A 25,380-nucleotide genomic window follows, 5' to 3' on the forward strand; every position below is an offset into this window, starting at 1 on the left:
TACAATTAGGTACAGTACTAATTTATTATAAATAAAGCAAAGACCTGGTAAAATAACCTAGTTATCAATGTTTCATGCAACTGTGCCTATGAAGTACTAGCTAACACTCACTATGAGCCTAGAGAAATACCGGCGGCATTGATAAATCCTAACCAACCTGGCTTCATTAAAAAAAAAAAAAAAAGATTATCATCACATAATACAGGAAAACCGTTGGTTTTAATTGAAGTAGTTAGAGATTTTTGGAAACCAACTGCAGCTTTGTTTCTGCTGATACTGTAAAAGCCTTCGGTAAGATCAATAAGGAAATGCATTTCAATAAGGAAAGTCTAGGATTTATTTTATACCACACTGACCCATTTTATGTATTTATCTCCACCCCCAAATTTAGCTGAAGTGTTATTTTATATGCAAGAGCCTCTTTTCATCAGCGATAAGGAATAAAAAGGTCAGAAGGCCTCAGATTAGGGGAAAAATGGTAGGCAAGGATGCTCTCTTGCCAGCGTGCTGTTTGTTCTGACCCCAGGATCAGATCACTAGAGAGATGGAGGAGGCATTCTCATGGGGAAAAAATCTCCATAAAATCAGCATGTATGCGGATGATCTGCTCTTAACTGTAATGAACTCAGAGTCTTCTCTCACGTGTGCGTTACTCATAATGGAGCAGTTTAAAAAGTGGTCAGGCTTTAATCCTATTTTTAAAAACAGATGATTCAAAAGAATTAATTGAATTATTTTTTTTTCTTTTGTGGCACAGCACAGCAATGATCTTTTAAGTGGCTACAAGATACTAAGTAGGAACAAATTTATGCTCTGACCCTAAGAGGCCATGCTGTGGATAAGCAAAATTGGTCCTTCCCCATCTATCCTCTTAGCCCAACCGAACTTCCCCTCGCTGCCGAGGGAAGCAGGGAGAACAGAAGAGGCTCAGGGGCTGCCGCTTCCCCTCCCAAGGAAGGGAGGTGAGGGAAGGACAGAGCTGAGGCTTCCTCTTCCCCAGCTTCTGTTGTCCAAGTGCTGGAGGAGAGGGCAGCTTCTTTCTAAAGGACATAAAGCGAGACGATCACAATTCACAGCAAAAAGGGCGCAGGAACTTAAACCCCAGTGGGTCCAACAGAATTTTCCAGTGCAGCCCTGAATACGAATACACTTTATTGGAGGAATGAGATCTATTTAGTTCCAGAGGAATCAAAATAAAATTTCGTATTTTCAAGTCTTTTGTGTCAGACCCCACAGACGTTTCCCAGACATGTGTGTTCTCCAAGGAATTGCTTTTACCCCTCTCATACAAAAAATGTTAGGGGGTGGGGAAGGGAAGATGGGGGTTTGTTTTGATTTCTAATTATAACACTGCCATTCCCCTAAAAGACGAAAAGGTTTCAAAATTTGCTGGAGATAACTTTCAAAGGTCATCTTTGGCAGGAGAGACTGTGCCCTGGCTGGCCTGATGGAACACTAAAGAGTCAGGCACCACATATCCCAGTTATTCAAAAACATCCTACTGACCTCAGTGAAGGTAAAGCCACTAATAGCACTGGACTGGAGACATCAAAATGCTCTTGAAACTCTTGTTAAAGACTCAGAGAGAGGCATAAACACTCCAGTAGCAGCCTCAGCTGGTCTTTTGCTAGGCTGACCTGGCCAGCTAACACCTCCTGAATGCTCTGACAAATAACAGCACTGAAGACTGGATGAATGCTGCTGGAAAACACTATGGTTTAGAAAACTCCGTTGTAAGGGTGGTAACCTTACAAGACCCAGGGGAACTAACAATGGCATCTCAGCCCACTCTGCCCTTGGAAAATGAAAGTACTGGTATGGAAATCTTCCTTTCTCCAACAGGAGGAGGAAACTTTTCCACCTGATAACAGGTCCACTTGGCATGGAAACACAATGAGTAACACAACTCTGCAGAGAAAGCTGCACCAGGGAGGGCTGGCTTGGCTGAGAGCCCTTGAGATATCTTCAGGCAGAGACCTCTCAGGGGCATACCACGCACTTCAGCTTACTGGCTTATATGATTTGGTCAGCACATTGATGTAGCTACCTTTTTTATCTTTTGGTTTTTTTACAATTAAAATGAAAGACTATCCAGGCCTTCTCCTGTGAAGCACTAAAATAGATACGGGTTATTTTTGTAACATTTCACAAAAAGTCTCTAGACTGTGATGCATTTGCAATATAACACTGCAATCTGTATTATTTCTAATTTTATAGAATTTCTGCTTGAACTGTTCACTTAAAATATCACCAAACCAGTCATTCTGAGTCATTTCTTTAAAGTGTATAGCAACACTGGAGAAACTTTACATGTACATCAGTGGGGAATTGCTCCTAGCTTCATCTGTGGGTAGTAGCTCAGGGAAAGTCATTTCCCTTTCGTAACAATCAGTTCTTCCCTCAGCCTGAAACTAAACTGCTGTCATAGAAATTCCCAATGTCTTACAGAGTAGACACCTGGAGAGGCAGCTGACAGTCCACACCATGTAACATTCTGCATTTGAACCTCTAAAAACAGCATGTAAAGCCCCAACCAGGATCTGAGGTCAGCATGACTAGTAGCATATGGTCAGTAAAACTAAAGCTAACTTTGTAAAAAGTGGCTGAAATTTTCAGCAGCACTGGGATATATTCCTATCAGCTACCCTCTTCTGAGGTTTTGAAGACTTCCCACAGTTCTGTCCAGTCCCAAAGGGGCTGCAAAGGCCCCATGTGTACTACTCACACCATGATCAGCTCTCACCCTACTTGCAGGGTAGGGTAACTTCAGGTAACTTCACTTTTTATCCATTTCTTCCCACTGGTTCGCCTCAGAAAATTTGCTGAGAAATTTTCTCCTTGCGAACTTCTTGCCATATGTGAAGGCTTCCTGTAGATAAGTACGTTTGGCCCAAGGCACTGTGAACCTTCAACCACATCCTCATTTTCCCCAAACCAAACATTTCTGCAGCAGTTTCAAAAAAAATCCCTAAGTAGCAATTTTAGTGATATAAAACATGGCAATAAATAGTCAAATTCATCAGTACCATTTGCTTTCAGAACAATGGTTAAAGGACAGATTTGGTGTTGCTGTGTTTCTCGGTGGATTTTTTTTCTCAGTTTGAGATGACCCATTTGCAACAGGCCACTGAATACTGTACTCCAGTGCCTATTCTTGACATGTCTCTCACACAAAGTCTCCAAACACCTCATAAACATTAATAAATTAAGCTGCAAGAGCAATAATAATTTCAGTTTCACATTCACAGAACCTAAGACTCAAAGTATTCCTGAGCATCTGTGGCAGATCTAAAAAGGCAATTCAACCTTCCAATCACTTTGAATTATGCCTTGCTACTAGCTCATGCAACCACACTGTCTGCTTCGGGTTGGAAGGCACCTCAGGAGACCAACTCATCCATCTGCCTCCTCAAAGCAGGGCTGACTCCTGCTTTACACCAGCCATCGCTCACTGCTTCATCTGGCCAAGGACTGAACACCCCCACGGAGGGAGGATGCACCACTGCTCTGGACAACCTCTTCCAGTGTTTGACCACCTGCACAGGGAAGACTTTCCTCTCATTTCCAGTCAGCATCTCCCCTCATGCAACCTGTGGCCATTGCTCTTGCCCTGTTGCTGAACAGCTCTGAGAAGAGCCTGGCTCTGCCACCCATCCAGCTCCCCTCAGGCAGCAAAGCCTCCATCCAGGCTTAACTCAACTGTCTCTTCTCCAGGATGAACAAACCCATCTCCTCAGCGTCTCCTCCTGCGCCATGACCACCTTGGTGACCCTTCCTGGGCTCCCTCTCATTGGTGTGTCCCTTTCTCATCCTAGGGTCCAGAGTCGGGCACAACTTGCCCTCCCTGGAAGACCCTCCGAAGCCCAGTGGAGAGACCCCTTTTGTGGACCTGCTGGCTGCACCCATGCCAGCACAGCCCTGGAGTTGGTTAGCCATCCTTGTTGCAAGGGCACACAGCTGACCCTCTCAGCTTGTAAAACAGCACTGGGGCCTTTTTGGCAGAGCTGCCCCAGGGAGTCACAGTCCCAGCCTGTACTGGTGTGCGGGGTTATCCCAGCCCAGTGCTGGGTTTCACTTTTGTTGGACTCGATAACATTTCTGTCAAGTTGTTCCTCCAGCTGTAAAGGAAGGGCAGCTGTGCCCTGCAGCAAATCAGCTGTACCCCAGTTTGGCTTCAGCCGGAACCTGCTGAGAATGCACTCCATCCCATCAACCAGACTACTAGTAAAGAAGTTAAACAGTATTGGCCCCCACAGAGGCACATAGCATGGACCACCCAATTCCTGCAACATGGCCATCCACCCTATAGTCTATTGATCCAGTCCATTTTTTCTCAGGCTGATTACCAGGATATTACAGGAGATCATGTCAGAAGTCTTGCTGAAGTCAAGGTAGATAACATCTACTCAGCTCTCATAGTCAAAGGAAGCCATTTATCCAAAGAAGGCAATCAGATTTGGCAGGCAGTTTGCTCCTGATCAGTCCATTCTGGTTAGGTCCTTGGCTAGGTCCTAAAGTACCTTTCATGAGAACCAGCAATACCAGTCTCCTGAAGACTAATTTGAGGTTAATGGGCCCACAGTTCTACTCTTCCTGATGCTGGCTGTAACATTAGCCTTTCTCCAGGCATCAGGAACCCCAGCTTTCCAATGATGACAGACAGCATCTTCAGGATGGCACCTGCCAGCTCTCTCACTGGCCTCCAGCGTGTCCTGTCTGATCACATGGACCAGCTTGTTTAAATAGATCCTAATTCCATCCTTCCCTACTGTGGCTGCTACCTCCTTCCCCCAAGTTTTGCTTCCAGGAGATGACCTAGAAGGCCTGAAAGCAGATTCTGACAGTAAAACTTGAGGCTTCATGGAGCAGTGAGTCCACACTTTCCTTGGTTTTCCTTCTCATTTCTGCCGCTGATGCACTCGTAGCAGCCATTCTTGTTGTCCTGCCCATCCCTCACCAGCTTTGATGCCAGCCAACCTTTGACTTTCCTCATTCTGCTCCTACATGCTCGGACCACACTTCTGTGTTGCTCTTTGGTAGCCTGTCCCCACTTCTACCTCCTGTTTGCATCCTTTTTGCATTTGGGCTCAGGCAGGGGCTCATCTGTCGTCTCAAGTTCCTTCTACAGATTTTCCCACTAATTTCTTTGAAATCTTACTCCCTGTGGCATAACTCCCCTTCACTTCAACAGAGCTGGAATTTTACCACCCTTTAGAAATTAATACTATCAGCTCTGTCATCTTGATCATATAATGTTGTTTTGCTGTCATCCTCTATTACAAATAGACACTTCTGTTATAAATTATTTGTTTGATATAATTAAGCTGCACCTAAAAATACTACAGTTTAATAGACAATTACATCTTGTGTCATCTTATGGCAGTACCCTCCCATACATGACCTAAACAATACTAATTCACTGTGACAGCAGATAAAATCTTAGTCTTCCACACGGAATTTTAGCAACTGGAAAATGTTTTCCAACTGTATTCAGCAGTACACATGAACATTCAGCAATGCTATTTTCACTTTTCAGAACTAAAATAGATACATGCAGACTTTGTAAACTTCTTTCCAACATACCTGTAAAGAGCTGAAGGTTAAAGAGAGCACTATCCAAGAGCATCCTTCTAGAAAGCATTAAATCCCAAGAAGCATAAAAGAAAAAAAATTCATCCACATTTTTCAGATGACACAGGAAAATTTTCAAACCTGTTTTCATAACTTCCTGGACAACACATTCATACTCAAACCCTAAAGCCTGTTTGCTGTAGTTTGAAGAATTGTAATATGGATAGGAAAACTGACAAACATGAAAATGATGGGATGGCAAACTTATGTTCCTGTTCAGAACTAGCTGTCACTAAGAAACATCTGTACCAGTTTCTCATACACATTGATTAAGATGGTGAACTTGGCTGTGTTAGGTTTATGTTTGAATTCAGTGATCTTAAAGGTCTTTTCCAGACTAAATGATTCTATGATTCTAAGGTGTAAAACACTTTAAAATGGTTATTTTCATAGATTTAAAAAATATGCTTGCAAGCAAAATAGAATGCATGCTGGATCATTCTCTCTTCTCTCACAATTCAGTACCAATGACAACTTGGCATTGGTACTCAACACATCTACATCTATCTCCCACTCTGCTCTCCATCCCTGCTGTCCTGCAGTTCCTTCAATCCAAACTGTCCTCAAGACCCTGCTACACTCAGGTTCTAAATTCATGCAAAAACATCCCTAACAGCATTTCTTCCAAAAAGCTCAGGAAGTAAATCTTTCTAAACACCCCAAGGCTCAAACCCAAACCCATGCCATTTTGTTCACAAACTGAAGATGTTCTTTCAACAACACCCCACCTCCTTAATGATTCTGAAGTAACTCTTCCTTTCCTGCTTCTCTTCTCATCAACCATTTCCTCCTTTTCCCTAAGAAATACATAGGAATACTAACAGTATCTCCTGCTCTTCTGTGATGAGAGCTTACATCCAGCTCTGTAATTCCTTCAAAACTCCCTCTCCACTTACTCACACGGGATCTCCCCATTCTGGGTAGGCAGAATTTCCCAGCACCTTCACAAGCCTATCACTCTTACAGTACTTTGTATATCCTAAGTTTTATCTTTGTCTCTCTAGTTGTCAGTTCCCCCAGGCAAAGGCAATGTTTTCCCACAAGCTCTCTCTAGCGCTGATTATATCACACAGATAATTTTTAATTACCTTTCTGTTCAGAGCCACACCATCTTCACAGTCCAGCACCGCACAATCTACATTCAGTGACGGGATTTTTCGTATCTTCTTTTCATCATCTGCAGGTACATACAGCACAGCTCGTCTGGGAACGTACTTGTGAGATGATGCAAAGCGGTAACTAAGCTTAGGAACACCAGCTGGCAGAAGAGAATCCACCCTGTGAAGGATATTGTTGAAATTAGACTCGACTACAATGCTGTAAATACTTGACTGTATTTTAAAAGAGAAGAGTTTCTAGCTAGTAAGTGGCTAGTTCAGGGTTGGGTTTGATTTGTTTTGTTTTTCCTTAGGAGAGTTAAGTTAGGGAGATATTAGTATTACAGTTAATTACGGTATAAAACTCAAAACTACTGTGTTCAACAGAAGTTGCAGACTTCTCACTCAGAACTGAAGTAGTGCCAGGGCTGAGGTTGTCTGTGCAGCCTTAATTATGCTGCCCGTTCTGCCCACTGTGGCGAGGGTTAAATACAGAAAGGTGGTGGCTGCTTTTCCCCCTGTCATGGGACTCCTCCAGAGGATGGAGGCTGTGCTGGGAACAGAGCAGGGCTGCTTTACAGAGGGGGCTGATACCTGGCATCTGCCACGTTTGCTCCAGGAGCTGGACGGCATGCTGTGAATGAAGCAGGGGCGTTGGCTAAAATAAACATGGGGCTGCTGAGTTGATTTTGCGACCTTAGCATTATATTAACAAGCATATTTGCATGCAAATTTTAAATAAGCAAAACGGATGGATAGGGAACCAAGGAAAACAGGAAGGAAAACCCCGTGTAGTGTGGAACCTCAGTAATCTCAACCATGCCCTCTCAGAAGCCCTTCAGACCTCCAGATCCACAGCACAGATTCCTATCCACAACACTCACAAACCCACCAGCGTCATCAGCAGGTTGTTGGCTGTGATGGCTTTTAAAATTTATAACTGCTTTGTGCACCACGCTTCAGGGCAGGTGTGAGCCTGTGGTGCCACGTGGCTCGGGGGGCTGGCACCCGTATGGCACCTCGGCGTCAGCTTTGCGGCGGTCTCCACCCCGTGCTGGCACCCCCAGCAGGGGAGCAGCCAGCCCGCCCCAGGCCTGAGCTGGGCTGGTGCACCTGGAGGCGGGGGGACTGCCGGGGGAGGCTGTCCTCCAGTGCAGCAGGGAGCTTGCTTTGTTCCATAATTACAAGCATAGAGAAATAAATTGCAGAGGGTGCTACTGTGTTTCATGGCCTTCCAAAAAAACCCCAACCCTTGCCTGCTCCTGTTCCTCCCCATCTCACGCTGTACCCCCTGGCCTATTCTGCTACATCAAAAATGAGGACAAAATAATACAATTTGCCTCCATACTCAGAGCACAAGTCACTTATGCCACAAAATAATCCTACCATATAACACCATTACGCATTATCATGTATATTATTCAGCACTTTGAATAATGCAAAGCTTTTCTAGCACCATGCTGAACATGTCATTATCGCATCATGTCAGGGACCCAGGCATTTTCCTGTGCCCCTCTTAATAACACTCCCCAAGTTGCTACACTTGGATGACACATGGCTACACATGCATGTGGGTTTTCTTCAAAGCGAACATGACTAACCCTCTCAAACACCTGGAAACAGGTTCAGTCCATCTATCTAAATCACAGCCAACATTGTGTACTGCTGATGGACCACTATGATACTTGCCTTTCCAAGCAAACCCCACTGAGGAACCCTCTCTTCCACTAGACTGTGCACCCTGAAGGTGGAATATAATCATGTCTCACATTAAAAATACGAAGAAAGCTTTTATCACATTTTGTCTCAATAAACTAAATTGGAAAGGACAACTATTCCACCATCTCCTCTGCCGTGTCTCTGCATGTCCTGGGTGGACACGCTTTACAAGCCCACAAAAACCTGATGCCAGACTCTTCTTTGTAATATGCCTGGCAATGCTTAATTCAGCCTAAGAAATGGGGCAGCTTTGCAGTTAAACAGAAAGGACACGTTATTTTACCACAAGTGCCAATGCTACTCTTGTTAATGAATCTTCTTAATCTCTAACTGCAACAGCTTCAAGAGTTAGGTGGTGGAAGTGCAGACAACACCTGCAGACATGCAACTGAGATCTGCTGAGTCTCTCCTAAGTACGCTCTACTTCATGTTCCTTGCTTCATATTGAAGTGGGGATGGTAAGACAACTTGTGGCAACTCAAGTGGCTGTTAGTTAAACCCACTTAATCCCATTCTCTTGCAGTAGCACACTTTGGGAGAGCAAGGAGGAGGTGGAAGAATGGTTTATTTTGAATGGAAAGAGGAGGGCCCTTTTTCAGCATGACACAGAGGTCAGTGAAGAAGTCTGCAGTCCTTCACTGAACACATATGATGGGCCAAAAGTGATTAGTTTCTATTTTCTTTCTCTGATGGTTTTGACGCTGTGGTTCCCAAACGCACAAAGGAGTCAAAGAGCTCAGCCCATTAACAGTTAACTCCAGCCTAGAGCCACGCAGCCCCTGAAGCCCCCTAATGACTGCCTCTCACCCAGCCTACAACCCGCCAGGGACCCACAGACGTGGCTAACACTACAACCTCAGAACGTGCTGAGATGAAATGTGTCTCCTGTCACACTTTTCCCAGGATTTCAGTCGAGTTGCCACCAAACCAAGGGCTCTTTGACCAGCCAGTTTCCCTCTCACTGCTCCACAAAGGCAGCTCTGCTCCACACACCACGCACAACCGCCCGTACCGTGGTGCAGGTAAATGCATCACTACCTGCAGAGCAGATTTCGTCAGGTGTCACCACTGAGGTCTCTGAACTTTTGTTTAGACGGGGGAGAAGTATGGCATCCCTAGCAGACCACCTTACTCTGAAGAAGTAGTAGACTTAATCTTTTAAAATGCCAGCACTGAACAGGCTTCACGTTAGAAATACTATTGCCTGGTGACTATTGGTATCTCCTCCTCAGCTAATCAACTTTGTAGCCACACAGGCCCAAAACACAGGTTTATCAGGACACAGCTAACTATAAAATATACTGCCAATGTGTGAAATTATGTCATATGGAGCATTTTAGCAAGCTGAAGACATGATCATTTTTTCAAGAGTATGAAAAAATTGGTATGGCCAGAAAAAAAAAAACGTGTTGGAGGAACTGGTGTCGGGGCCAGCACAACACCCTTCTCCTTTCAAAACAAAGAGCTCTAGAAATGTATGTGTGAAATAAGACTGTCCCACAAGTATGCTTAGGTGTGGCTGCATTCAATGTTTTCATATGCTATTATTTTGACCTATACTCTTTAAAAAATCATCTTTTGTTCTCACTGTGCATTTTCCTTGCATAGTCATGTTTTATATTTTATGATAAAATGAAATGTAGAGGAAGAAGTGTATTTATTAAGAAATCTATTTGCCTATAGATGATTTTTAAACAGTGGGAAGGCCCAGGGTGCTATGCATATGAGCAGTCAGATACTCAGTTAGGAAACACGATGCCAATTATCTCGACTTCTGTTATTTTGATAGAATAAAAACATCCCCAGTAGTTACTTTTTTAGGACAAAAACCCCCACACAGCACTGCAATCTCAATTATATTGTTAACTCCAAGCCACAAAGCGGAAGAAAACACATTTCCTGACTGCAAGTATTTTAATGATTCAAACTAAGCTTGCCTATGCTTTAAACTAAACACATGGATGTAAGCCAAGCGAATTTGCTAAGACAATGTTTCTTCCTTTAAGCACTGTAAGTTAAAACAAGGATGAGGCTATTGGGTAATGCTCATTAAATTGTTTTACAGCAGCATATTTTCATTCATAGCATCTAGCAGCATGCTGGATGCTTTTGGGTCTTAGAAATGAAATGAAATTTCTTCAGCAAACACAACACTCCACTAAAGTCTTCATCAAATATGTAAAAGTTACTTGTGATCCTCTGAGAACTGTTTCACCCAAGAGCAAATAGTTCATCCTCAGGAAGGAGAAAACAAAACCTTTTTGGTTACTAAGAGAAATTGCACTTTGCAATGGCAGCCATAGAGTTTGGCTGCACCCAGTGAAATTACCCCAAATGATACACATTTCCCTGCTGTAAACGGCATTTTCACATTCCAGTGTTGCTCGTACTCACACATATATTTAACTGCATACACCTGCACAGCCTCATCGGAGCCAACAATACATAGCTCACAAAGCCAAGTGCTCCCACGAGTGATTTTCAGGATCAGCACTTTAACCTGTGCCTCTGCTCCGTGTTTATTTGATAGATCGAACCATCCCTGGAAGCGACGCTACACCGTAATCTGCCTAACACATGGAAAAATATCCATTGCTCAACAGGCCAAATCTCCCCTTCTACAGTCTTTGGCAAACGTTTCCAAATGACACGTTTGGGCATTTGAATAAAACCACTGAAAAAGCTGGACAGTTTCCACAGTGTGTATTTGTGAGCTGTATGCACGTTAAGCGCACATTAACCATAATCCTGGCTATCTGCGGTGATGTGGCAGGAGGACAGAAGTGACCCAGGACCACAACTCAGCTAATGTAGCAAAATCTCCTACGAATCATTTCTCTGATATGTGCAAAAAAACCCCAAGCCCCAGAGTACATATAATGGCTTTCCTATATCAAATTTACTAGGGAGTAGCTCACAACAGCACGCAAGTAATCTGCCAAAGACAAAGGAAACTTCTACGAAATTACAAAGCCCTGCAATTTGCATAGTAATTCTTTCTAATTAAGAAAAGAAGATATAAGTTGTTTGTTATAAACATCAGCAGGCCCTGTGCAAATACGAAGGGCTTGCAGCCGAGCTGAGTATTTATCGAATGAAAGCAACTCGCCAGAGAGTTTTATTGGTACAGCTGCGGCGCATGTATTTTATCACACATGCTAATAATCCTGGTTATGGCACTAACATTTTAATCATTTGTTCTCTGGGCTTGTTTCTCAAACAATTAGCACTAATGAATGGCCAAAATACCTCGGATCATATATGTCTAATTGCAGTCAAGAGCCGTTATTGTCTGCATGTACATTTCAATTCACCTCTGGGGATAATGTTTGTTAATTGTATTTCTTTATATAGCAAGTGAAAAAAGGCTGTTCACTCAAAAAGGGACTAAGTGTTCTCTTCTTTCCCTTTGTTCCCACAAGAAGCTAAAGTCACTTCAAGAGGCACTTAATCCCATCATCCATGGTTACAATTGCCTTACAGCATCAATCAAAAAGAATCTGAAGTAAAATGATGCAGCTATATTGTGTAATTAAAAGCAATTCAGGTAGTTATTGCTTGGGGCATTTTCCAGGTCCAAATACTTAAAATGGCACTGTGGGGATGCTAAATACTGTAGTGTTTTAAATTTGGTCAACTACAATATCTCACAGAGAAAGGGGAGGAATATGCAAAAAAAAAAAAAATCTCCTAGTGTGTATTGTAAAGCGAAAGAAAAGAGGAGGAACAGCTAACGTTTGAAGTGACAAAATCTACAAGTCTCCATATAAAAGGGAAATAAAAATATCAAGGAGAGAAAAGGGGAGGAAAAAGAAAGGGACGACAGTTTTCAAGGAAAAGAAATTCCTTGCAATTGTTAAAAAGTTAACATGTGAAAAAATGCTAACGCTTCCTCACATGGGAAACAAAAGCTCATGTCACAAGCTTTACCATCAGAATACACGTTCCTGAAATCTTAGCGCTTTCCTAGTGGAAATGAATCCGGGGTAAACCAAGCAGCTCTTCTTTGGGGGAAGGAAAAAAAAAAAAAAAAGAAACAAAAATACTTAGGTTAAAAGAGAAGAGCTATGATATTTACTTCTGAATAAAGCTAGAACTTTGGGAAGGTACTTAACCTAACAACTGCCACTAACTCTGATCCAATTATGCTAAAATTAAAACTGAGGGGTTATCAACATATCAAACACTCTGCTTTACATTTTGATTTCTTCCTTTGTTCCAGATCCACTAAGGTCATTTCCCTGACCTTCCAAAAACTAATTAAGAAACCCCCCAAACCTAACCCCTTGCCAGGGCAGGCAGAAGCCACCAGCTCTATGGTTTGAGATCTCTTGACAAGCAGCTTTGCTTCCCAGGCAAAATGCCCTGGAAGAGGCTTTGTCTGATTTTAAACTCCCCCAGTAAGAGTGGTAAGATCTCACACTGATGTAACATGGAGATTAATTCCCCTCAAGCTGATGGGACTTACAGAGGTCTATATAAAATTGGCTCCCATTCCTCAGGTTTGAAGAAGGTGAAAGAAAAAAAAAACCTAAGGCTTTCAGAGCATCCTTCGGGAGCCTGAGAGTCTGCACCCAGCCGCGGCGACTGAGAGCTGTGGGCTGAGGAAGTGCTCGCTAAACCTCAGTGAATTAAGAAATTTAACCCTCGTAACAACCAGCTTTGGATATCAAAAGGGACAGATTGGAGGGAGTTGCTCCCCTGAGAGAGGTTGCCTGCTGGAAAAACTGTAGAGGGGAGGAATGGAAAGGGGGCTCCCAAGTGACCTTTCACAAGGGCTTGTTCCAACAGATCGGGACCCATTGCACTACAGCAAAAAAAATGAGGTGGCAGGAGAGACCTGCTGATCATAAAAGCCCACGATGCAGAAAAGTGCGAGCAGAAGAGAGCAGTTTAGAGTTTAAATGGAAACTCAGTACTGAATTCAAAGTTGCTGGCAAGTCATTTTAAGAAGAATATGTCGCTATTTATAATTTTTTCCTCTCTCCAGTAAACTGATGTAAGCCATATAACTGGACACCAGAGGAAAAATCAAATACAAACTGGGAACTTACTGACAAAGGCTTACAATCACAGCTCCCTAAGCCATAAAATGATAAAAGGCTATCATAGGTTAAATAGTTAACTAAACTTTCTCCTCCCACCAGCACTAAAAAAAAAAAAAAAGACCTTTTATTTACCCCACCATGTTCTTTCAACTACATTTGACCCTGTTGTTTTGGTTCACTCGGAGCTCCACCATGCTTTGAACTGCTTTGACTGAAGATGAGTTTTTTTTTTTTTTCTTCTCAGTTCAAAATGGCCAAATTAGACAGCAAGGATAAGAAAAAGAAAAGAAAAAAAAAAGGATCACTGGCTTCTAGTATCACTTTTACAGCAGCGAAAATAGTCCATTTGTGAGGAAGAGGAGAGTGCTACGGCTCTTCAGTTTAATAAGGGAATTTTAAAAGAGATTTAAATAATGGCTCAGAGTGACAAGGGCTGCTGCTTCCTACTAATGGCAACAGGCTGCTTCTCTCGGGCAGCCTGTGTGTGTGTGTTTGCTATCATCCAAGGTTAATTGGTGTCCTGTCTTGGGGAGCTTTAACATACGTGACACACAGTCGAGGGTTCGCTCCCTTCCTTGCGGCATGGATAACTCTGAATAACTTGTCAAGCCCATAAAGTGTTCCTGTGCTGAGCTGTGCCTCGCTTTGCTTTTACTATTAGTAGAGTTTCTGGCTCCTTGGGATGCTTTCTGCTGCTTACCCACATCACTGCAGGGCAATGCAAAAGCATTGTTTGTCTGTGACACGTTCACTTTGCCACATTAACTAAGGGAAGGGGTAGTTAAAACTATTCATTTCTCCATTTTCCTGAATATCAAGATACATAAATAAACACAAACACTAAATATAAACAGCTCTGTAGTTTCAATTTCTGTAAGTAAATTTTAAGCACTTTAGTGTATTTAACTAATGTTGCCTCTGTGTTGCATTTTTTGAATCTACAACACTGTAAAGAGATTTTGTAAAATTTTGCTTAGCTATGTTTTCCCAACAGAAGCTGGTGCATTGCATATTTTTTACAGAATTACAAGTAACAGCTGTGACAAAAAACTACAACACACTTTAAGTAACTAAAACATCCCACAGTGAAGATGAAGATTTGATACCACATTGATACAAACATAAATTATCTTTTTTTAAGATGTGCATGAGAAGTAAGAGATCGGTTTGAATATATGACATCAGTGTATGATGTTTTTTGGTCTATCAGTGTTGTGTACAAACCAACATGCAGCAAGTGTGCTCACAAAAGAAAAAGCACAGCTTCTGGGGTCAAGCATCTTCCAGTTCAGGAGGAGGATCAGGCACACATCACCAACAAGCTGTCCTGGAGCATTCCATGCCAAACTCTGTCTTAGGAAGTGAATATACAAAAAGCACGCATCTGTAATGGTTGCATTTAAATCCATGTTGATGGCCTCTGCAGAAAAGTTGAACTTTGAGGAGATTCTTTATGTCACTGCAAAATCACAGTTGCCTCTTCCAATCCCCTGCCCTGGCTCACCACCTGGCACTTCCCTCCCCCCTAATGCTGCCCCACCATTTTCACACACACTGACACTGCACCCACCCACTTCTCTGTGTACACATACACAAAAAATTGATAAAAAAGTTTGGACAGAATCTCTTTTCTCACTGAACATGCTTTTCCCCGCTTCTCCTCTCTTCCCTCTTCACTGGTGCCCACACCAGGACACAGGGAGCATCTCCAAGCTCTTGCAGCTCCCACCATCGGTCCAGCTGTGTGCGCGTTGGCTGAATGCTGCAAGGTCAAGATCGGGACCAGGATTCAAAAATTCAGCGCTAATTACTGTGATTACAGCCCGAGTCCCAGACAGCCAAAGCCTACCCAGTAGTTTAGGAGCAGGCTGCTAATGAGTTATATGTAAAATAAGAAACAGGCACTTGATAAAGCCAGAATCAATAAAGTGCCATTCCTGCCTGTTAAATGACCTTGCAGTAACACAGAGCCACTATGTTCTCCAGAGCTTACGCAGGTTAGATATCAATACCTGCACAGCGTGAGAGGAGGAAAACAGTCCTTAAAATAGTTCTGATTTACGTCTGAGTTAAAATAAAATTACACTAAATATGTGCCTAAGAATATTTAACAGAAGGAAATTAACTGAGTGTCAATATACCGATGTTGCAGAAGTCTTGAGAAAGCAGAAATTTGTCACCCACTTTGTATATTTCAGAATTTCTGATTTTTTATGACAAATTGTCATCCTTCTAATTTTTGGTTGTGGTGGGGGTATATTTCCAACGGAGGTTCCCTTCATACTTTTCAGAATTTTTCACTAAATAGGCCATATTTTACCTCAATTTGCAATTTACAGCAGTCTACACTTAGCCAAACAGCTCAATGCTTCCTATACTTAGAAATGTACGCAAATTATAGCACTAAATAAAGCACAGACATTTTTACTACTTAGGAAAAACAAAACAATACTGCAGTCTTCTCTGCACTTTGAGATTGTTCCTGTAAACCCACTCAAGCATGTACTTAGCCCAGAGAAATCAAAAGGACTAGTCAAACACTTTAAATTAACCACATGCTTAAGTGCCTGCAGGACCGTGGATTAATTTTGGATTATGAAACTGTTCCATTTCCATGTGTTCTTAGGCTATACATGCTATTTTCACGTTTGGGCACAGAGACTTGTGCAAAATTGAGACTTAGATGCATGCAGATGCAATACAGCTGGTGAATATCTTTTAAACAATATAAAGATGCTCAATCTGAGCTGGGGGAAAAAAAACAATTTGCATGATATTTTCAGAATAAGATTAAAAGCAAAACATAATTTGTGTTTAGCCAATCACTATTCTGTAGAAGAATGAAGTAGAAGAATTATTACGTAGAAGAAGTATTTTGTATTAAACTGAACTTACTCAGAATGGTTTCTGTGCCAAATAGCTGAGCAGTGAAGAACAATTTAGCAAGTAATTAGTAAATATGAAACTGCTGAAGAACAGAACTATAAAACTAAAATGCACTGCAATTACATAAAAATCCCCTTGTAATTACATCAAAGCTGATGCAATATGACAGAAAAAAAGAACGAATGCACAATGTTATTAGTCCAGCAGCAAGTGTAGCTACACTAATTGAAAAGGAACCGCTCTCTGCTTTTGAACCCCAGCCTGGTGAAAATTTAAAAATACTTCCTAAATGGAAGATAAAGAAGAACACCTACAAATCCTGCAGTGCTCCAGGCAAAACTTAACTTTAGAAATGTCCACTGGCAGAAATACTACCCTGAAGTATGTGCTCAGGATGGCACAAATGAGCATCTGTGTTTATTTTTTAACTAGTAGATTTATAAGAGCAATGAAATCCCTACATAAGCATTTTATATTGAGCTGATATGGACTTACTGTTTTAACCAGCTTTTTAACTAACTCCACAAGTTAATAAATGCAACTATATGAATCCTTACTGCCTATACATTAAGATAAGAAAAACATTCATTAAGCAATATCCAGACTGTTTTAATTACAGGAATATCGCTCTTATTTGTAGCGTAATGTTCGTTAAGTACAGTATAACATTTTCTTAAAATGCCCCAGAGGCAGTTAAACTCTTGATTAGCTATTAAAAAAGAAAAAACTCCCTTAACTTCAATCACAGGAGCTAATGCCTACTGCAATGAAATTCCAGCACTTTTAATCATACAAAAATGTCATATGTAAATCTTATTAACCATGAAACATTATATAAGATCAAATGAATTTTCCGTGCCGCTGTCGCTACTCAATGTGAGCAAAATGTAGGAATCTTCCTATGACAATTGTGGTAGTAACAATTATAAGCTCAGCCCTATTTCCTTTGAGAACAAAATCAGCTGAATAGCAGATCTTATTTTATTAATTTCAAAAGATAGCAAGGAATGCCCCAAAATTCTGACTTCTATATTTTCATGCTTTTAACTGTGTCGCTGTTCAATTACCCAAAGTTAAAACGTTCAAAACTAGCAGCAGTGCTGGGATTAAACAGCCTCATGGAGACTGCACAACTTTGTCGATCTCTGGTAAAAAAACACTTGGCAAAGTTTCGTTATCCAATAATAAAATTTCCTTTTTCTTCTGCCTTTTACAGTATGTTACAAGAATTAACATTATTACTGCTTTTGTGCAGACAAAAATGAAACACCCACATTTTCTTCATTTATCCTGCATCTACTCATTATTCCATAAATCTCTTGGGAAAAAAACTCTTCCTTTTTTGTTTGCTAACAACACCAAGAATTCAAAAAATTCTGAACAACGTGATGCATTAAAAATGCCAATGTTTTTAAAGTGCACAATGAAGTATTATTTTTTGGTTCTTGTGTCCCTGGCTTTGTATTTTCAACAAAATAACCTTGCAACAGTCAAAGCCAGAAATTCTCTTTAAATTTAAAAAAAATAATTAAAGGTGATATTTTAGGAAGCTGGGCTTAAAGGAAATACCAAATATTGTGAAACTCATGATAAGAAGGTGACAGTTGTCAATTCATTTTGATCTTCCACATAGGCAGCTGAAGGATGTTTTTATTGCATGGAAACAGTTATGCCAATTCCTAACTCGGCAGCCACCCTCCAAAACTGTAAGGTCAGTACACTAAAAATGATAAATTTAATGCCCACTAGTCTCTTCAGGCTCAGCACCCCTCTAGCCACTTAGTGCCCCTTAGTGAGTGATCAGCATTCAACCTTTAGCTACCCTGAAAGGGACAAACCCCTCACCCTGCTGAGCTGGTAGGTTGGGTGCTACCACGCCCACGGGCGCATATTTGGAGCACATGGGCAGAGCCCCGGGTGCACTCTCCGAGGAGGGGTTCAGCCATAACTCTCCTCCTGACTGAAGCAGTTCTTTAAGGAGGTGAGCAGGCTTGGAGGAGATGACACCCACCTGGGGGTGTCCATGGTGGAGAGTTAATCCAGAGGGACACATAGGACATATCATCACAGCCCATCTTACTGAGAATGAACTTTGCTGTGTAGGCAAGCTCAAAAACCATAAAGGTGCCAGATCCACCAGAGCAGATTATATGAACATGTGATGGAGGAAAAATGTTGGCCAAGGGACACATTTTAATGCTAAATGCAGAAGCCTGCTATAGAAAACCCCATTTCTAAGCGACTTATACAATTTAATTACCTAAACATTTTTTCATAGAACTCATCAGATCAGCTTTGCCACATCCCAGGGGATTTAGAAACCTGCCATAAAATCATGTTCCCCAGGTCCTCACTGCGGATCCCCCACCTCGTAAGTCCCATGCCACTTGATGGTCAGTCAGTCACCAACGAGGGCACCTTAAACAATCATCATCAGGAGTGGAAGAGAGACAGGGTGAAAATCAACTTCTCTGCAAAACAATATGATAATATGATTTTATTTTTGAAAAAAAAAGTCAAATTATCAGCTAGCAGCCCCTCTGGGGACACTGAGAGCACCTGATGGGCTTTGCTCTGTGAAAGTGCAAGTGCTCGTATTACCAGGCGCTCTGTGGGAATTCCTTATCTGTATTTGCCAGGTGAGATTACTTGTGTGGTTACGGTTGCTATAGCATATATTTACTGTGGCCAGTGAGCACACAAAAATGCCAGCTGAAACTTAGGTCAAGCTCAAGAGACAAAGTTGCTCTCCTCCCCAAAAGCCTTGTTCCATATGATGTCCCCTTACCCCAAACACCTTAGTTTTGCTAAATGTGGATTTCCTACCTCACTGCACTGCAACACACATCATCATCATCATCGGTCCCTTACACCCCAATTTTAGAAAACACCCCTGTCCCTAATGGCTGCCTAGTGGGAAGATTTGGACATGGCTGAGGGGGAAGAGAAAGGCAGGAAGAGGGTTTGCCGAGCACACATTTTAAGAGTGAGGATTCTTTTCTCTGAATTCTTGACACAGGCTGTGTGAAGGAGAAAAATACACTGCCTCCCTTGCAGCCTCCACAAATAAAGAAAATGGCTTTTGGTTCATAATGACGATACATTATAGATAAGCAGAAGTCCTGGATTACATGAAGATAAATTTATAAGGAGAAACAGGATTAGCTCTGCTTCTATGTAACAGTTTGTATGACATTTTAATGAGCAGCTGTGTTTCTCTACGTGTTATATCACTCCACATATGTATAAAAACTGAACAACATACAGACTCTTTGAACCCATTGATACACGACTTTGTGGGAAAAAAACCTCCCTGTGAAAATATGTAAAGCCATCATTTGGTTTTCCTTTGGAAGTCTTCTTTAACAACCTGTCATGAATACATGTTCAGACTTAAGGAAATTAGATAATTAGATAGATGACACGTCTTTTATCCCATAATGAATAAAGAGAAAAAAAATATTCCATTACTGGATCTGCCCAATTTTTTTGTGTATCATCTTAGATACACTTTAATACAAAGATGAAACAATGTCATTGAGATATGTTTTAATTCTGCAGAGTGTGCCATTAATCTGTACTCGTATTAAGAAACAAAATGCCTCTCTCAAATTTGGGATTATATAGATGGAATTTGGATAGTTCAAAGTATCAGTTTCAGTCTCACATTGCCCCCTTGTTTGTCATCATCTGTTTCCTTGCCGATGGGAAGAATGTCATGAACGTTTCAATTTTTATCTGCCTGTGTAAGAGTTTAGTTGAGCTAATGTCTCAGCAAAGGCAAGATTTTTTGTCAGAGATTAGCATCAGATGTTCTGGGAAAAAACTGTGGCATATCCACTTTCTTCTCGAGAATACGTCTGCCAGGCAAAGCCCTTCCTCCTTTTTTGGGTCATCTGAGTTTAAAGGAGAAAATGCAAACTAATAACCTTACTAAGTCTGAATGTAAGCAAGAACAAAATCTTACTTCTTAAAAGTCAGCACAAATACATCATTATCAATAAACTGAGAAACTGCCTTCCTGACCACTTGAGACACTGGACAGACAGTACAATGTCCCACTCTTGAAGGTAAAGTCTTCTGTACGGTTGCAACCACGATAGCTGGAGGTGAACATGTACTTGTAAGTGTGCATGACTACATTTATTTATTTATATGCCTGTATACTTATCTACATATACAATTTATTTCTTTATGCACATATGTGTACACAGCCATGTGTATGAACAGACCCCGTGTGGCACAGTACAACAGCAGCATGTAACAATGCAAAGTGGCAAAAAGAATTATCTTCCATAAATCCAAGAAATACTAGAACTATTTTTTCCACAACATTCAGTCTCAAACATTCCTCATTCTCTGCTGGAATAACTTCCTTTTCCTGCGTCTCCAGCAATGGCCTCGGAGCGGTAATTCTCCAGTGAAGCGCGAGGCCTCGCGGGGAGCCCGCGCACGCTCGGCCGCAGGCTGCTCCACAGCGCTGAACGAGGGCAGGGCCCTGCTTCTGCCACGCCTGCCCTCCCTGCATCACACACTTCGCAACCACGCGCCGTGGGCAACCTGCGGGCCCTGGGAGTACAGGTGGGACCCTGCAGATTTACAGCTGCTGGTGGCTGAAGTCGTGTCTCAGCGAGGCAGAGCAGCTCAGCCCCTCATGCTGCTGTCTGCCAGATCCCTGCCCGAGGAAGCAAGGAATCGGGTATCCCACACAATGCACACGCCTGCCCTCCTATCTTTTGGTGCTCAACATCTTTAGCCATAAGAAAGTAAGAAGATGACCTCCATCCCTGTTCTCTGCTCAGATGATTTGGGAGGACAAAGGGGGTATTTAAGGCCTCATCAATACTCTACCACGATATGTTGGGAGGTGAGAAGAAAAATTATTTTTTGGCCAAAATAGCCACCTACAGTGGTAGCCAAAGGTATTAAACTGCACTGCAAAAGCGGGGGAAATAACTCACTTCTTTCTTCCCTTTTGAGGAGCAGGACAAGGGTGGGCACTCCCTCACCATGATGGTCTCAAGGGTCTTTTCCAATCTAAATGATCCTAGGAGCTGTTCTGCACCCAGCTCCTGAGGCAGCAGAGCTCCTGGGCCCAGGCTGGGCTGTGAAAACTACAACTGAGCCCTTTGCAAAACAGACTCAAAATTCCCTGTGGAAACAGCAAAGAGAGGCTTGTCCTTGGGAAGACTTCCATCCTTCTTAGATACCTGAACCTGAATGGATATGTGTTTAGGCTGGTTTGTATAGCTTTGGAATAAATGAAAGGTAATTACCTTCACTGCCAGTGCTACTGCCATGTTTAAATAATTTATTTCACTGTGTATTACAAAACCTACCTCTTCAGAGGAAATTTGCTGTCCATTCATGGTGCTCTACAAGATAAGTCACAGCATTCAGCATGCTCAAAGGAAAAAAAAAAAAACCAAACCCTGGTGCAATCTGGCTTGAAATGCTGCTTTTCCTTTCAACAAATACAAATCTATATCGGGGTCTTTTAAAGATATGTTGCCTATGTTTCTTTCCTAAGCAGATATCACACGAATTGTTTTCCCACCATGGTAACAGTCATGCCTGCTAACTTGATCATTTCAAGGATGTTGCTAGATTTCAATCCACAAAAAGGATATTATAAACATTAGTAAGTACATTTATTCATGCCTCAGAAATTTATATTAGTTTGAAAAATAAATAACCAGCAGTTAAGTTTTATGTGGTTTTAGATATACTAGTCTTAAAATACTCTGTTGTATTATTTTCTAATCTCTGCAAAAATGCTGCCTATTACAAAGAAAGTGAACAGAAGATACGTTTTAGACCTCGACTGAATTATGCAGAAGTGAAGATACAAGAGCCTGGAGAGACAAATAAGGCTTCAGATGGCTGCAGTATGTGATTACTCTGTTACTCAATGAGACATGTATGTCTTGATTCAAAATACACTTTGATTACTCAATACAACTTTTCCATTGCTTGGAAACCAGCAACCAACGAGTTGACATTTAACCTAGCACAAAGAGTATCAGGATGTTTTTGAATGCAGGGAAGGTGGAGGACTTTGGTAAGGCTGCTCACATTTGAGGACCAGTCAGGAAGAAGAGTAAAAAAGCATCTACAGGAGGAAGAGAAAAAAAGGGTAATTGTAGGCTTTGAGAAGCCAGGTCTGGCAGAGGGATGAGGTGAAGAAAACCCAGGACCTGGGCAGTGTAGACATGAAATCTGAAGCAACATGCAACGAGCAGCTCTACAGGTGAGTCAAAGCAAGAGAGGTGAACCTGGACAGCCACCACCCAGCAAGACAGAGTGGCCAAATTGCCCAGGAGAGAGGTGACAAATGCATAGAGTCTTGGTGAGATGGCCCCAGGGCACCAAAGGGAGGAAAGTGTTTTGTGCAAGTCGTGGGGCAGACAGTGCCAGGACGTGACCCTAACTGAGCCACCACGGGAGAAGACCAGGGAGGACTGGGTCGGACTGCAGGAGAGATGCACAAGGGGTAAGACTGCGAAATAGAAGCCAAACGATTAACCAGGGATGCAAAAAGGGATCCATGGTAAGTATTCACTTTGCAGAAGGAAACAAGGTCAAAAGCAAGGTTAAAGCGAGGATGTAATTTTTTTTTAAAAAAAAGACAACGTCAGTGGAGATTTTGGTGAGGGAAGCATCAATGAAAAGCAGGGACTAAGGATTCTCTTGATGCAGCATCAGAGACAGAGAAACATATTCATTCAGGGCAGCCAACTATATGACTTAAGGAAAATAAAGTTAGCTTGGCATAAGTCTTTGAGGATGACAGTGGAAAGGGGAGTCAAGGATGGGGAGTATGGGGAAGGAGAAGGAAGCAAAAAGGAGACAGAGGGATCGTGATTCAGCCAGGTAGCCGAGCACAACGTGAAGAGTCTGAGCACTCTAATAAATTTTACTTCAGCACCTTCCTGAGCCAGGGCCTGTTTCAGGAGCCTCCCAGTCAAAGACTGGGGAAGAAGCTGTGTAAACCATGTAGAAGCAATGGCGGGTCCGCACGCAGAATGGAAATGACACAGGAACTTTGATGCCTATCCCAGAAGAAAGTCTGAAACTCTCCAACTGTGACCTGTCACCTCACTTTGCAGAGAAAGCAAAAAAAATGTTTTTACTTGCCCTACACACTGATTTCCTGCACATAAGTGATCATTTTAATTTAGGCCTCTACATTGTTTTGCCAGCACTTAACGCTGCATAAAAATAAACTAACTTCAGCTCCCTGTGATGCAGTGTGAGGGACTGAACTCCCTTCAGTAGCCAGAACTGCAGCCATTAAATGTGTGAAATGCTAAAGGTAACGGTGTCCAACAACAGAAAATGAGACAAAAAGAATTTAGACCAACCTCGGGAACCAGTATGCCAAAATTATGGGTGGATGGTAGGGGAAAAGGACAATTAATACAGGGACAGATGGCTAAGCAAAAACAAAAGCCATTATCTAAAACCTGGCTAAGGAAAGCTTAGCAACTGATTGTTTAACAGAAGCAATTAAAGAACTCAATTAAATATAGTACTATCAATAGTTTGGATTCTAAGAAATAAGAAAATGGAGGACATGCCACCTTTTGTGACAGCATTAAATACTTGCTGTGCTCACATTAAATATTAAGGTGCACAAATTTTATACATAATGAGCATTTCTTATCCCCGTTAGAAGGTGGATTAAAAAATGTGAACAAACTCTAGAACAATAATAAAAGCTTTAGTGACTTGTCAAGTCTTAGAAAACTGTAACAGGGTTCTGTGAGCAGCCTGCTGCTCAGGAGATCCCGTTGGAGTACAAGAGTCCTTCCCTCGCCTCTTGATTCATTCACCCAAGACATGCACACATACAGTCCTGGGAAACCACACTTGGATGAGAAGGCCAGAGCTTTGGCTGTGTCCCCACAGGGGTGAAGGTAACTCCAGAACAGCAGTGGCACTTTCTGAAGATGCCCCACTTATGCCATCTTGGCTGATGACCACCATGGAGCAAGACTTGTGAAAAAAGCATGGGAAGCAGCCAAAGTGGCACGAGGGAGATACATCTTACACGTGCTTATCATTGAGCCAGGATAAAGGTTTGCAACCTCTGGCAAGTCTCAGCAGAGAGAGGGTGTAGTCCAGACTAGCGTGGCTCTGGCAGCCCGGCGGCATCGCGTCGCGTCCGGGGCACCCTGCAGTGCTCTGCCACGAATCCCCTGTCAGGCTGCACCCGCGGGAGACGCTGCCACCCTCCGTGCTGGGAGCAGGCACACACATCTCACGGTTAAACCACCCTGCCCCACAGACTGGGGAATTAACTCCAAAAAAATGTCTGAATCTCTGCCTGCAGCCTCAGTACAAACATCGCTCTCTAAAGGCAGCATGGCATGAAGGGTTGCACAAGCCACAGAAACGTAGCCGTCCATCAGCTTTACACAGCACAAAGCGATGGCTAAATCTGTCTGCCATCACTGGCTCGTAGGAACAGTTTGAGCCAACAGGCCTCATTGGCACAAGCAAGAAAATTTAGTTCTTTTCCCATACTTTCCCAGTACTTCAATCATTTCAGTAACTAACTGACACACATTGTTTCACCGTATCACATCTCCACGGTGGCATCATCAGTTTGCAGTAAAGGTTTCTTTAAGGAAAGAAAGGGCTTCTTAATTTTTTTATTAGAAAAAAGTTAATAATTACAGGAACACTGACAGTGTTGCTATAGTTACGACTATATCAGCTTTTCACTTACAACTTCTCATTTTCAAGGGTCAATAACTCAGCTGTCAAAAATCCCACTGGGCAGAAGTCTGACATATATCTTAGACATACATTAAACAAATGCATAAATAAAAATCAGCTGTTTCACACTTGTGAACATTTTGATTCAAACCAGTCTTTTCCAGATGATATTTTGAGCATCCCACAGTAGGTTTTGGGTTTTTTTTTAAAGATACTTCTTGCCGGGCTGATGGACTGTTAGGTGCCCCAGAGTTTTTGGCTGCTGCTGTAGGGAA

The 25,380-nt window shown here is 42.2% G+C and overlaps 1 protein-coding gene across 1 annotated transcript in view; it reads right to left on the bottom strand.

The window, feature by feature from the left end:
• CLYBL (citrate lyase beta like) overlaps nt 1-24,538 on the bottom strand; it is a 99,889-nt gene extending 75,351 nt beyond the window's left edge. The window contains exons 1-2 of the mRNA XM_008945935.1: nt 24,435-24,538; nt 6,720-6,909 (exon numbers count right to left, since the gene is read on the bottom strand). Of these exons, the coding sequence (XP_008944183.1) occupies nt 6,720-6,909; nt 24,435-24,538 (294 nt within the window). The remainder of the gene's footprint in view (nt 1-6,719; nt 6,910-24,434) is intronic.
• Nucleotides 24,539-25,380: the final 842 nt, after the last annotated feature.

This window comes from Merops nubicus, unplaced genomic scaffold, assembly GCF_000691845.1.
Source record: "Merops nubicus isolate BGI_N331 unplaced genomic scaffold, ASM69184v1 scaffold13550, whole genome shotgun sequence".
Lineage (NCBI taxonomy): Eukaryota > Metazoa > Chordata > Aves > Coraciiformes > Meropidae > Merops > Merops nubicus.